This window comes from Falco cherrug, chromosome 11, assembly GCF_023634085.1.
Source record: "Falco cherrug isolate bFalChe1 chromosome 11, bFalChe1.pri, whole genome shotgun sequence".
Taxonomy (NCBI): domain Eukaryota; kingdom Metazoa; phylum Chordata; class Aves; order Falconiformes; family Falconidae; genus Falco; species Falco cherrug.
In genome coordinates this window covers 19,229,778-19,244,296 of record NC_073707.1, presented here as the reverse complement: position 1 = coordinate 19,244,296, position 14,519 = coordinate 19,229,778, and the positions used below count along the sequence as shown (strand labels likewise).

At 43.7% G+C, this 14,519-nt stretch overlaps 1 protein-coding gene across 10 annotated transcripts in view; it reads left to right on the top strand.

The window, feature by feature from the left end:
- The first annotated feature begins 5,860 nt into the window (after positions 1–5,860).
- DLG1 (discs large MAGUK scaffold protein 1) overlaps positions 5,861–14,519 on the top strand; it is a 163,247-nt gene continuing 154,588 nt past the window's right edge. For 3 of the 10 annotated variants that reach the window (XM_055723796.1, XM_055723792.1, XM_055723788.1), the window contains exons 1-2: positions 5,862–6,301; positions 6,569–6,700. In XM_055723796.1, coding sequence (XP_055579771.1) covers positions 6,283–6,301; positions 6,569–6,700 — 151 coding nt within the window. In that variant the 5' untranslated portion in view covers positions 5,862–6,282. Of the gene's footprint in view, positions 6,302–6,568; positions 6,701–14,519 lie in introns of all 10 variants that reach the window. The other 7 variants (XM_055723797.1, XM_055723795.1, XM_055723791.1 and 4 more) reach the window with 3 other exon arrangements.

Genomic DNA, 14,519 nt, shown 5'->3' with positions numbered 1-14,519 from the left:
GGATTGGATAACCTTGCTATTTTTTGGGGGATTTCTTATATGTTCATGTGATGTGAGGAGTTAAATTTATTTTGAATGATTTTTGTTTTAATTGGGTAACACTTGATCATAGAAAAATTCCCAAATTAACTTTCTAAGCACATCTGTTAGCATTTGATCAGGCAAAACCCCAGAGCAACCACTGCGCTCCTTACAGGAAAACACTGCTGAAGAGCATCTAACCTGCTCTTTGAGGGTTTACTCCTTGGGTCACGTTTTCATACAGACAAACTAATTCCGTACAATATACCAACCTCTCTGCTTAATTTGACTGTGAAAGTTAAAATAGACAGGTTATATAATGATGTTTATCTTTACATCAGGAAGTCAACTAAGAAGCTGTTAAGCTGATATTATATAACACAGTCCTGATTATAGAAAGTGTGGAGGAAGACGATCTAGGTTGATGCACATCATATTGCCAGTAATTGTTAATAGTTATAATTAAAATTGGTTTGTGTGCTTTTGTTTTTGATGTTTTGCATCCTTCCAGAAGGCATCGGAGCATTAGCACCCAGACGCTGCCCTTTGATTGTTTATAGAAATTCCAATTACACTATCCTCTACATTAGGTAAATGTATTTATATAGAACTTTCTGATAATGAAATAGAAGTCTCATAGCATTTCCTATAATGCTGTAGTTCCTGAAGTTGCTAGAGTAACAAAACTCATTCTTTTGTAGGATTGTGAACTGTCCCAAAATGAATAGATGTACCTTATTACAAGAGCAAAAGAAAGATGAGATGATTTTATACACATGGCATACAATCCCCAATTGAACAAGAGCTCAAACAACTTCAGGGCACACAAACTGCACAATGATAGGGGAAAAAAAACATAGGTTTTTTTTTAGTTTAGAAAAAAAGGCCAGTTTTCTCTTACTCTCCCCGTAAACAGGAACACGTCCGTCTACTAGTCATACTAGTCAGCTGAACTCCCTAACCCTAAGAATAAAGATGTCCTTAACATAAGACAAGTTTCAGTTATGAGGACAAACACTGTATACAGAGTTCACAAATTAAAAATATGAAGCTTGTATTACTGGGGAAACTGTCTTCTCTGTATAAGAAAGATTAAAATCAAAGAGAGGTGTGTAAGATGATCCCATAAGAATTCTGTTGAGGAGGCTTAATTAAAAAAGCTAAACTGTGACTTTTAATAAAACTTTGATTTTAAAGATTGGAATAAGATTGGCTCCTTCTGTGTGTGATAGGCAACAACTTATTTCACCCACAAGAATGAAGATGATAGAAAAGAGTGATCTGGTACTTTGTTAACAGTATATATGACAGGCACGTGACTCATTGGGTTGCGTGACACAGAAACTGCACAATATAATGAAAAGAGTAGCTCTACTCTTCAGTAGTCTCCTGAAAATTAACTATATGTAGTAGCTTTTCCAGAAAAAAGACATACGCTACCATGCCATGTTTTCATTCAAGCAGAATGCTTTTATAAATGGTTTGCATCTCTTATAACCCACAAAATTACAGATGATAGAGAAAAGGCACTCTCCTGAAAAGAAGGCTCCTGAAAGGTAAGGCTGTGGCGTGTGAGCCAATGTTATCAGACATCAGAGAATCCAGATGAGTGGAGGCATAATGAACAAGCTAACTTCACTCAGGCTTCATTCCTTATTATCCAGGGGAAATTAGGCTTCATTAGTTTCATTGCTTCCCCAGTTAGCTGTGAAGCATTGCACTGAGTTTGCAGGGGAAGTGAAGGTTTTTCTGCAGCTGTCAGAGGACCTCGTACAAGTAACAAACCCCAGTTGTCTATGAAAAAGGGAAATCACCTGCTCTGTATACTCTGTGGTGACTGCTATATTATACAGTGACTCTGGGCATTAAAACAGATGACAAACATCAGATAGAATCAGTTTTCTTGTTTATTGGTAACCCCGATATAAAAAGCTCTGGAGTTTTACTTGTTCTTCAACAGGCAGTAATTCCTTCTGCTGAAGTTAATATTATTGATTCTAGCAATATGCCACCTTACACACCAGTGTCCAACTTGAAAAGAATATGAATACATTTACCAGTATTTATTGAGTTTGTCTAACCCACCTTCTGCTGTAATGGAGTTTATCTGAGCTCGTTATAATTGTGTTTTCTTGGCCATACTAAAGACTGTAAACTCTTGCAATGTGGTGATATCTGCTGTCCTTTTTGTCTTGGCTTTCACATGGTTGTTGCTGTGTTATGTGTGGATCTAGTGAATGTTTATTGAAGGTTCCTGTTCTGAGTTCATCGTAACTCTCCAGTTACTGTGTGGGGTGCTACCTGCAACACCTCTACTTTTATTGATACTTTGAGGAGTCCATGTGGTTGTCAACTTGTTCCAGTGGGTCTTAAGGGGTCTGTCTACCAGGTAGCTGGCATGAAGTCAGACCCCTCCACGTCATGCTGCCCTGCCTGTGGCCAAAGTGTGACTGCTGCAAGACATAAGAAGCCTGATAGCATTCCTGTTCCCCATGCAGTGAGGTGCCAGCTGTGCAGGTGATGTTTCTAGAGTAGAAAGAGCTGTTTTTAAAGTGGCATCTGGCACCTGGCCTGGCTTGAGGAGGTAGGAGCTGTTATACGATCGGATACAAACCCCTGGCAGGGGTCACTACTGTAATCGTTTTCAGTGCAGGCAGGTGCCAGCCAGCTCTGGCATAGTTTCTGAAAATGGGAAAGCATTGTCTGTTTTGCTATGGGTTTGAAAACTAGGTTTATTAACTTCTCACACAGGGCCTGCTCTTCTCCATACGCACAAATGGCAAGATCTAGGATCAGGTGGCTGCTATGGAAGTTCCTCCACATCTGGGCAACACGCTTGTGTTGTGCTGGCCTCCTTGCCACCAAAAGCTGCCTGCTCCCACATTGCACATACCCCCTGAGCCCCGTGTTCTTCAACAGGCAGAGCAATACATGTATTGTAGCAAGCTGCCTGCCCCTGCCAGAGGTATGGTCCCACGCAGAGCATCCCACGCAGGCTGCTGGCAAGCAGTTGCAAAAGTAGGGTTTTTAACAGTGAGATCTGAGGGTGGGGAGGGGAGAGGAGGTCATCTGTCAGATCCTCAGCTGCTTCGGGGGCCAAGAAGGCTACAACAGAGACAGGCTGCTGCTTCGTGTAATTGTGTAGGAGTTCCTACGCCAAGGGTCATTCTGGAGCACAGCCAGGATGTGTTGAGCGCAGCATAATGCTGACTTGTATGCTGACCACACCAGTCACAATTTAAGTACAAGCCTTTCTGTATGCTGCCTATAATGGTTTGATTTAAATTATATTGCTTTAGCTGTGGCATAAACGATGCTCTGGTTCATACCCAGTTTTCCCCTCCTCCAAGGGAACTACACAATTTCCTGAAAACTGGAGCCTGAAAAACACCATGTGTAATACAGGACAGTTTTGCAACACTGACTCTTACTGCAATGTGCTAGTAAAAATGCCATTTTCCATTCACGGGTTATTTTCTATATGCACTGGAATTTCAAAACAACTTCATATACTGAAGTTTAATATGGTGCTTTCAGATTCAACCACTTTCAATCAACAAATATACTCCCAGAACTGAAACAGAAGTGCCAGGAACCAACATAGCTCTCTGAGGTACAATAAGGCTCACCTAATTGCTTCCTGGCTTGCTGATCCGTCATCCTGACCCCCTCTTTGATGTTTTCTTTTTTTTTCCTGGAGCATTAGTAACAAGTCAGAAATGCTGTCTCAGGGTATTATATATGGGTTTATTTCTCTGTCCCCAGTACAATGACCGTATGTAATGGGATTATCTCTTATTTAAAATAAAAAAGCCTCGGAAACGTCAAATCTTGTTTATGAAGAAGTAGTTTCTTTATGGTGGTTCCTTTAATTGCAAATTTCCTTTTCTTGCTTTGTAATAATACATTTTTGTCAGTCAGCAAAACCAACCTAACTGCTGCAGATGTCTCCTTTCTGCTAGCTAAATTTAGGCTGTTTCTTCCTCTCCTTCTGTATATATATTCCTCTGACATCAAGAGAACTATGGCCCCTTTAGAGTACATTTATTGCTGTTGTAAACAGTGAAAACTGATGAGGCCAGATGACGGCGGCTTCTGCCAACGTTCCTTCTTAGCATGCTTTCATTTCAAAATACATGAACTGGTACCAGTTAGTGCCAAAACTCTGAAAGTATGAAAATACAACTAGAGAAGAGGAAAATGGGAAATGTGCATCAGCACTAAATGTATATTCTGTTTTCTTCAATGAGATGTGAACTGTTTCACAGTACGTAGCTGTGGGAGGAAGGGAAACTCTTGGTGCAAACTGAAGTACAAAACATGGGAGTATTGGGGAGGGGGGAACAGAGAGAGAGGGGAGAGGCCTTTTCTAGGTCTGGGTTAGATTTGATGCAGTGTAAGCTTTCTTTAAGATTAGGACTTTTGCCACAGCCAAATCTAGTCCTGATTTTTAGACTGAGGATTTGCAGGAGTTGCCCAGGAGAATTTTTTATGGTACCTGGGGCAAGCTCTTGTACATTTTCAGCTGTTTCTAAAACAAACAAGTGTAAATGGAGATGCAAACTTGGATTGAAGAAAAATCACATCAGCAGGATTTGCTTTGAACTTCCTAGTGTCTCTCTGCCTCTCATATGCACGTATGTACAGGGTTTGAAGTGTTTCAGATCTGAGGTTCTGGTTGATTGTCCATCTGATTGAGAAATAAGTGTTATTCCCCTTCAGTACAAGCGTTTGAGTTGCCTCTAAGTTCACCGGTTTTCCTGTATGTTTTCCCTTTAATGGGCACCTGGAATATACTGCAAAGACCTTTTACCTCATGCATGTTTCTACCCCAGTCATCTGTTTCTATGCTTTGTCTCCTCTCCCTCACGCGGAGCAGCTGTTGGCTCCAATCCGTCCGGGCTGCCAGCCTATATGGCCCGTTTCTTGAACTTCCAAATCAGCAAGGCTTTCCATGCTTTTGCCCGGGATGTCCTCACGTTAACCTTATGTCCTCTGTTAACCGCGGCAAAGCTATTTCTTTATCCTCCTTCAAGTAAGCCCTTCCTCTCCTTCTCACTCGTCCTTTGCCAGGATGACTGGAGGGAAGCAAACCCCAGCCACAGGTGGATGCCGGGGCGCGGTGCTGCCGCGCCGGCCGGGGCGGGCTGCCAGGTATCCCCCGCCCGCCCCGTGACCGTGCCTCACGTACTGGGGCTGCCGGCTTCCCGGAGCCAGGGGCAGCCCCGGCTGCAGCCGGCAGCGCAGCGGGAGCCGATCCGGCCGGGGCTCGCTGTGCCGGGGCTAACGCGGTCACTCAGTCCGGTGTTGCCCACTGGCTCCCGCCAGCGGCGCGAATACCGGGTAAGCGGCACCTGAGGCGAGATCACCGCCACGGCCCGGCAGCCCCGCGGTACACCTGTAGCTGTCCCGCCCGCCCCCGCCAGCCGTGCGCCCGGGAGAGCGGCCCCGCCGCGCCGGGGGACGCTCGAGGGCGGGTGTCGCCACTGGGACCGTCCCAGCCCGGTTCCCGTCTCGGTCGGCGGGAGGGGGCGCGCGCTGCGCCGGCGGCCGCCGAGGGGCTGGGCGGGGCGGGACGCCCCGGCCTCGGCCCTCTGCAGGGCTCGCTCCGCTCCCGGGGCCGTCCCGCGGCGGCGGCAGCTCGCGGGCGTCCTGAGGGCCGGGCCGGGCCGAGCCGCGCGGGCCTGGGCGGGGCCAGGTTGCCGCGCGCCGGCCCCTTTAAGGCGGGCGGCGAGCGCTCACCTTGCCTCCTCCCCCCCGGCCCCGCCGACTAGGTACCGGCCCCGAGCCGAGCCCTGATTGGACGGCCGCCGGGCCCGGTCACGTGGGGGGGGGGCGCGCTCCCCACAGCCTCCAGGCCGCCATTTTGGCTAGAAAGTTTGGAATTCCCGAGCAGTGCGAGCGGGAGGCGGCGGGCGGCGCGAGCGCCTCAGCTCTGCCCGCCCCGGCCCCGGCCCCGTCCCGCCGCACCGCCCGGCCCGGCCCGTCTCTCGCGGAGGCGACGCGGCGGTTGCCAGCGGCGGAGCCCCGAGCGGAGCCGCTTTGCTCGCCGGCTGGCCGGCGGGTGCGCGGGCGGGTCGGTCGGTGGGTCGGTCAGGCGGGGCGGCCGCCGCCGCCGCTGCCGCCCCCCCCCTCCCCCGCCCCGCGCCCGGGTGGCACCGTGATCCGCCCCGCCGCCCCCGCCGCGCCGCCCTGAGTCGGGCTCAAAGTTTGTGAGGCGGAGTCCCCGCCGCCGGGGGAGCGGCGCGGCTGCGGAGCGCCATGCCCGTCAGGAAGCAAGGTGAGCGCCGCACGCCCGGGGCCCGGCGGCTGCCGGCTGCCGTTGCCTGACGGCCGCCGCGGCGGCGGGACGGGCGCGGAGGGGCGGCTGCCGGGCGGTGCGAGGGGCACGGTCCCGCCCGCGCTCCCCCGGCTGCGAACGAAGGAGCTGCCGGGCTGGGCTGGGGCGGTCCCGACCGCGGGGGCTTGTGGCGTCCCCGGCGTGTGCATCCCCCCTGCTCCTACCTGCTGCGCCGGGGTCATCGGTGTCTCTGGTCTCCGCTTGCAGATACCCAGCGAGCCCTGCGCCTCCTGGAGGAATACCGCTCCAAGCTGAGCCAGGCGGAGGACCGGCAGCTGCGAAACTCCATAGAGCGGGTCATCAGCATCTTCCAAAGTAACCTTTTCCAGGCTTTGATAGGTAAAGGCTGGCTTCTTTCAGTTTGCGCTCAAGCCTGTCAGTTCTTGCTTATGCTGTCACTTGCAGTGTTAAGAAGAGGTATTTTGTCCTTGCGTTAGAAGCCATGTGCTTTTTGCCATTGTGTTTCTGTTTTGCATAGTAACACACGTGCTGTTACAGATCAGCAGTTCATTTGTATCATATGCTTACTTTACTTGACGCTTCTGACTGGCCCAAACCGCTTAAAACTGCCGTACAATTTTTCCTTTTGTGGCATGTTATTGTAGATTACTTTAGACTGGTTTTCCACATATTTTTATTCACCTGTACAGTTTCTAAGGAGCAGGGTTTTATTTCTTTTCGTGAGTTGTAACAGGTTAATGAATGAATTGAAATGGTGTTAGTGTAAGGTAGGATTCAGGTGAATGTTCCTGCTGAAGAATTGCTAAAAACATCATAAAGCGTATATCTGAAGTGCAAAGTTAATGAGAAGAAGCCTTTAATGCTTCAGGGAATACTACAGTGATTTCTCCGTTGTTGCATATTAAAGTGTAGTGAAAGCACTACTGATTCTTAGCTTAGAGTATTTGTAATGCTTCACTTAAAATGTTCCCATCAGTATTGTTGAACTACTCATATATGATTTTGAATTTCCTGCGCTTCTGTTTGGGAAAAAAACCCCCAGCATAAATACAACTTGCAGAATGCTGACTTTATTTGGAAATGTCTGCAGGGAGGTAGTGAGATGTGGCTTCTCTTTGATTGATTGTCACTATATGACAGCTAATGAATGAAAGAGTTTTGTTAGTTTACCTTCAAGAGTAAAACTTGTGAAGTTCTGCATCCTTGTCTTGATAGCAAGGTAACCTATGCCTGAACTGTATTAATAAAAAGCACTGTAGCTAAATTTGTGATCTTACTGTATGGTTAGTGTACCTCTTACTTTATAGTACCACAGTTTCTTTGAATCTGTGTTGTGGTGGAAACACAGGGACAGACAAAGCATAAACATGCATCGCTCCATGTGGAGCATTTTTTTCATCTTCTTATGTAGGTTTTCAGAAGATAGTAATATTGTGGTGGTGGTTTCTTTATCATGCGAGTTCATGAAAGTTAGCGATGAGAATAGGTCAGTTACAGAAATATTTTTCTTACAGGAACTGTGCATTTCTCTTCAATACTCACTTGATGGTAGTCAATTCCATAGTGAAAAGCCAGCCATGATCTTTTTGGGACGTGCGAATGGGATTCATTCATTTGTGGATCAGAATATGGAAGTTTTACATTAGAAGCACTGCAGTTGCACTTCATTTTCATCTGGAAAAATTTGATGTTGACTATTTTTCTGGTTCTGGATGCGTGTATATGTGTGGTTTCTTTTTAAAACTGTCTTGAAGTACTCTTGTTTTCTCCCCTTCATTGAGTAAGATAGCCTTTGATATTCTAACATGCAAGACAGTTTCTTCTCTTATCCACATATGGATCTTCATTGCTTTAATAACTACACCTAGTAGTAGTAAACTTGAAACAGCAGGCAACCTCATGTCTGCTGGCTTCATTCTGTAAGAGCAGAAAGCAGGAACGTATTGTTGTCTGGTTGGGCACCGTGGCCTGTTTTTTGGTCTTGCAAGAAGTTGTCCATTGCAGCCATATGACCCTAGTTTTTGTTGAGTTCAGTTCACCAATGCGTGCACAATAGGTGCCCTGCTTCTTGGGCTGCATTAACTTTGCATTTACCGGTTCGCTGTATGATTATTACAGAGTGTATGCGTATGTTCCCAAAGTGTGTGAAAGGTGGAAACAGAGAAGGCTAGTACTTTCCAAGCAATTTATGCTAGCAACTTAAGTCGTTAACCTGTTTCTTTCTGCTTGGGGGGGGTGTTCTTGTTCCTGGCAGGCTGCTCCTGGCTATTGTTTTCCTGGAAACATCTTTTTATGGTGTGATTACTGTATGGTGGGGGTAAAGAGTAGGGGGACTCACTGGAGTAGGTGTGATCTGGAGGATGGCTGAAGTTACTGGGATGACCTGGAGGCTGCTCCTGCCTGTCCTCTTTCCATGAGGACCTGGGAGCAGGCTGGATGAAGCATTCAGTTGTGCTTCAGGTTAGGCTTACCTGGAATACTGCGTTTCACATTGCTTGACGGCTGACTAAGTGTGTCTTTTAGAGAAGTTGTGATCTGTTGCCAACTTAAATAGCCAATGCTGTTCTGACAGAAAGTTTCAAGCTCAGCTACCAAGTTATTTCTCCTATAGACACTTCTTCCAGAAAGCGTGCTGCTTTTAGTTTCTGTTTTTATTATAAAAAAAATACTAAAAAAGAAAAAAAATTCATTTATTTTCTGCTTTTTCTGCCAAGTTACTGCACTATATCCAAGACCTGCCTGTCCATGGTAGGTGAGAATTTTTGTGAAGGCTGCAGTCAGAATCTGCTGTCAACTTCATGTATCTTGTTTTAGTATAATTTTTAACTTGGCAATCAAATTCTGTTCTTTCAAGCAATAAATAGACATTACGCACAGAAATATTTCTTTGGGTTTATAATGGGGACAATTAATTGTTCCCCAAAACTACAGAATTTATCAGTACTTCATGTATTTAGATACACATGAAGGAATTAAAAGTAATTTTTTTTCCTGAATTTCCATTTGGATGCTGAAGAATAAATGGTATTTTCTCATTTGAGCCTATTTTATGTTGTCCTCTCCTCTTACTTCTATCAATAAAATTTTAGTCCAGTAATCTACAAAGATGACCTGGTTCTTATATAATTATTGCTTTAAATTATTTCAATTAGAGCAGTAACTAGTCAGTGTGAACAACCAGTGTTAGGAAATTGACATTGCAACAGTCAGTGTTACATTTTAAGTGAAATAACTCTAAGAACAACACATTAGTAACAGAATTGGTAACCAAATGTGACCTCCTTAAAAGAGTCTGTGGAAAAATCCCATTTTTTATTTTCTACGTCTTCTGTAATGTGGTATTTTCCCATTGCAGTTCCTTCAACCAGCCAAGTGTAATGATGTCTGGTACTTGAATTAAATGAATACCAAGAGCCTGTAATTAAAAACAGCTTGAGAATAGTGTCAGTTTTAAGTAAATTTCCTATTGTAGAGTCTCAGAATTGTGTGGTATCTTTTCTGGCTTATGATGTCTTGGCTGTAGGTAAAATGGCTTGTTATTGATATTCTGATAATTAGTGAGTCAGTTTATTAAGAGACCAACGTAACATATCCACATATGGAAGCATAAAATAGGCTTAATTTCACTGTGGTAAAGAATATGATACTTATTTTCAAATAGCATAGTAATAATTCTGCAGATAAGTCCTACTTGTAATTTAAGCACACTTTTACCACCGTGAAGGTACAGGTTAGATAAAGGTGCAGATAGATGATGTATTTATCTTACTGAAAATGTCAGAGGAGTAACACTCGCAAGCAGAAGTCTAACAATGGAGGGGAAAAACATGTGAAACAGACATGTTTATATACAGAATCTGTTTGTTTTAATTAAAGTCTGTTTTTAATGTGTTGCATGCTGTAGTCGACCATATTAAAATAGTCTTCTGAAATTAAAAATATTACTAGTTATAGCTAGAAACATGAAGTAGCTTACTACTTCAAAAAATATTCCTTTTCCTGACAATAACTAACTCCTTTTGTGCAGGTGTCAGAAAAAGGGAATTCTAAAAGACTCCCTACTTACTCTGGCAATGGAATTGGCTGTACTGCCTTTCTTGTCTTCTTTCTTGCCTTGTCAGTCTCAAGTGGTTTTCTTTTATTTTAAATATATATTATTTTATAACTGTGTATATAAAAGCTTTTTGGTATAAAATGACAAATTTGGTTAGGGAAGGTTGAAAGTGTTGAATTCATGTGTGTAAGCAGTCTCATTTCTTTCACTTGGAGTCCTTTTGCATGAAGATCCACCTTGAGAGTTTGGTTGTGCACTGGCTAGTCCTTATACACTAAATATTCAGTGTAGGAAATTTTGAAGAAAAATAATGTTGTTGTTTCAGTAATCCTTACTGAACCAGATAACAGGCTCCATCCTGGTAATCATTAAGGGTTTTTTAACTGTAGTTTGGATTCGTGAGCTTTATGAATTGGACAGAATATATTAAAAATGCTGTTACACACCAGAAAAAGAAGTCCTGTCTCTGAAATTTTGATAAAATCCATGGTTGCATTAAGGTAAACTCTGTTCAGGTGTATATCAGCAGTCTGACCAGGGCTATAACTTCTGGGAACATAAAACATATGCTGCAGCTTTCTCAGCTCTGTCCACACTGGCTTTCTGAACTGAACTGGGAAAACAACCCTAGATTTTAGACTGCAGTAGACTGGATTGGGTCAGCATTCCTACAAGTTGTTACCTTTCAGAGTGGACTGACCACATTGCTGCTAGATGGCATGTGGCTCCAGTTCTCTGAGCTGTGCGTGGCATCTCTGTAGACACTCTTGCTCTCTTAGCTCCCTCTCAATTAGCTAGCATTGACATATTTTCTGTGCTTGCCTGATAAATTAAAATCAAGCAGTTAAAGCAGAAGCTGCTCTTCATAACTAAAACTAAAAGTACTTGCTTTTGGGGAAGCATCAATATCAGCTTTTATTTCAGTGGTTTAGTTAGTTAATAGTGCAGATGGCATGTGACAGTTAACTTTTCAAATCAGCTCAAGCCTAGAGAATTTTTAGTTGCGGATATTTGTCAGGACTGCTCTTCAGTTAACTTAAGGAAGGCTACTTTGTGAACTGCTTCCCATTTTCCAAATGTTACTGAAGCCCCACTACAAGTTCTTTCAGACTCATAGAATAATGTTTACTTTAAGAATCCAGAAATTCTTGACAGTAAGTTGAGGATCTGGTTAGACAGTGAATATTATTTTGGGGTTTGGTTATTTTTTTGTTATTAGAGGAGAGTTTAGAGAGAATTGGTTCTTCTGTTGTATTGGATACCGCTGAAATTGTTGCAGATGCTTGACAGGGTATTTTCACATTGAAGCCTTACTGTTGCTACATTTTTGCGACTTTTCCACACCACCCCCCTCGCCCCCCCGGATTGGAAATTCTGTAATACAACCTCTTTGCACATATTTGAGACTGAAACATCTGTGAATATAATTCTTGCAACTTTCAGGTGTGTGTTTGTTTTTCACTATGTTTATGTTTACTATATGGTCTTCTGAAACATGCAAAGGTTAGTCAGTTTCAGAGAGATTTGACCTAGGGTTGTGTTTACAAAGGTGTTTAAGTACTTGATTATTTTCATGTACTTTTGTTTTTCCAGGGTGGGGGGAAGGTAAAACATTTTAGTTGGTGTCCAGGTGGTTGCAGTGTGAACCCAGTCATTGTTAGTATGCTTCTGCTGTGTAGTCTGTGGTTGCTTCAGAATGTCCCAGCTTTTGGAAGAACTTCACATCTTCCTTTTCAAGGAACATAATAATGAGTGAAATGGTCTTATTGCCTCTCCTTTTTAAAGAATGACTTGCGGTTTTGTATGTATGTAGTGGAGTTTGGTAGTGTAGAAAGTTTTGGGGTTGTGTGCTTGCTTTTTGAACTGTTTTCTATGCTGCATTGCATGTCTGCCTGACAGTGCAATGTATTGAATTTTTGGGATTAGGTGCTGCTTTTGGTAGCCTAAAATAGCAAGTAAGACTCATGTAAGTTGAGTAGCTACTGGTATGCAGATAGTATTGTGGCAAAAGATTATCCTTGTGGTCTATATACTGACTGTATGCAGTGTTGAGTAGCTGCACTACAGAATTTATCAGTTACAGTATTCTCTTCAAAGGGTTATCATTAAAAGGGGCTATTGGCAAGAAAACTTTGTCAGTGAATTCATCCAGGAGCTGACAAGAATGTTGAAGTTTGGAATAATTGGTGTAGTTTTCAGGTTCTGGAAAAGTTTGTCTTTTGTCCTGTCCTTGCTTCACTTTATTTCCTGTGTTCTTACACTTGTGTTCCTTAGTTCTGATGCCTATATTCTCTTATGCTGCTGTGCACCTGACTTTGCTCCTAATCTCCCTCAACCTTTGTTTTAGTGCTTGGGTAGTGTGGAGGAAGGGGGAAAGCACAAGAGAGGATATTTGGTCTTAATCTTCAATGGTGATCCCAGCAGCAAGGGTGGAATGCTTTGTCCAGCTCTGCAGCTGGAATGCCATGTGCCTGCTGTGCATCTGGTTGCCTGCATTTTGAAGAATGGTGCTTGTTTTGGTGCACGTGGAACAAATCTTCAAAGAAATGGAACTCTAGCAGCTGATTAGAAGTCTCCTTGCACAGATGGCTTCCTGAATTATAACTAGGCCAAATCTGCAGTAGTGTAAGAGACCACAGAAGGTGTAGGGCTCGCACTAGAATAACCTCCTTAGCTTCATGTTCCCTCTCCAAATTAGGGGAGGCTTTAGAGCTCTTTGGTAAAGCCTTTGTAGGAATCTTTTGATGTGCGAGTGTCTTCCCAGCCATGTCCTCAAAAAAGATGACTGACTTGGGCTTGAAATTAAAAGGTCGGTCTAAGACAGAGATGCAGTAAGGAAAACTTGTGGACACATTGTAGAAGCCTTGCAAATTTTAAGTCCTGTTTTGAGAAACTTGCATTAAAATTTGGCTGCAGGAAATGTGAAAGTGTTATCGCTGGTGGAGATGCTGGTATGTTGTGCCACCCATCCTTGTGTTGCCACTCGTGCAGATAATTACCCTGGAGAATATGAGTTTACCTTTGGTAAAAGAAACCAGTGCTTGTACTGTCTCCTCTAAGAGCTATGCACCTGTATGAAAGCTCAAGTTTGAGTGCTAAGTGAACTCATCCCAAAAAATAGTTATTGGATGTTTGGGTGTGGATTTTTTTGTTGTTTTGGTTTTAATGCATTTGTCTGAAGACAAACCTCATCAGTCCTGTACTAACACTGTTTAGGGGACATCCTACAAATAAGACTTAACAGTAACACTTCCTTTGTCCCCAGCAGCTTTTTGTTACCACTAAAGACAGTAGTAAATACATCCTTTTAAGAAAAAAAAAATAGTAGTACGTTGTTATACTGGCTGTTGATTTGGAACTGGGGTTGAGATATTTGGAGGGGGTGGATAGCTGGGAGTCTTTAGTTTGGGTTTGTTTTGTGTGTGGTGGTGGTGGTTTTTTTTTTTTTTAAGGCTTAGGTTGATGACTTAAGAGTGCATGAGGTGGTATTAAATCCAAGAGTTTGGACAGCAGAAGATTGTTATGTCAGTTTTTGGCTGTGTGATGACAACTTTAATTTTTTGTAAAGTTTTTCCTACCTTAGCTCTGAACATAGAGGAGAAGATGACTCTGTGGGTTTCTGAAAGAGAATTGGGAAGAGGCAAAATAAAGATATGGTCAAGGAGTGATTAGTAAGCAAAGGGGAAAACATGAATGAACACTTTGGAAAGCATAAGTGGACACACTGACAAGGAGTTAAACATGTCTGACTGTAAAAAGCAGCTATTGGAAGAAAAGCAAACAGCAAGATCCAAGGTTAGATGAGGGCAGTTTCAGCTGAGGACAAATCAAGGAACATTTGTGTTAGAAGTGGAAACTAGCATTTTTGGAACTTGAGTTAAGCAAAGAAGTGTGTGCAGAAGGGAGGTTTAAAGGGTAGGACACAGTTACTGAAATAAGTGGAAGGGCTGAGGATGAGCTGTTGGATGCTGCAGCTTATAGAAAAGGACCTTGTAGAAGAGATGTGTGGTGAGAAAGTTGCACTGCAGCTTGTACCTTTCATTTTTAAGAAATTTTGATTGTGTGCCCCCCCCCCCCCCCCCCCCTTAAAAACCTAAACCAACCAACACTGAAAGGGGCTTACATGGGTTCTGAATGAAGCTG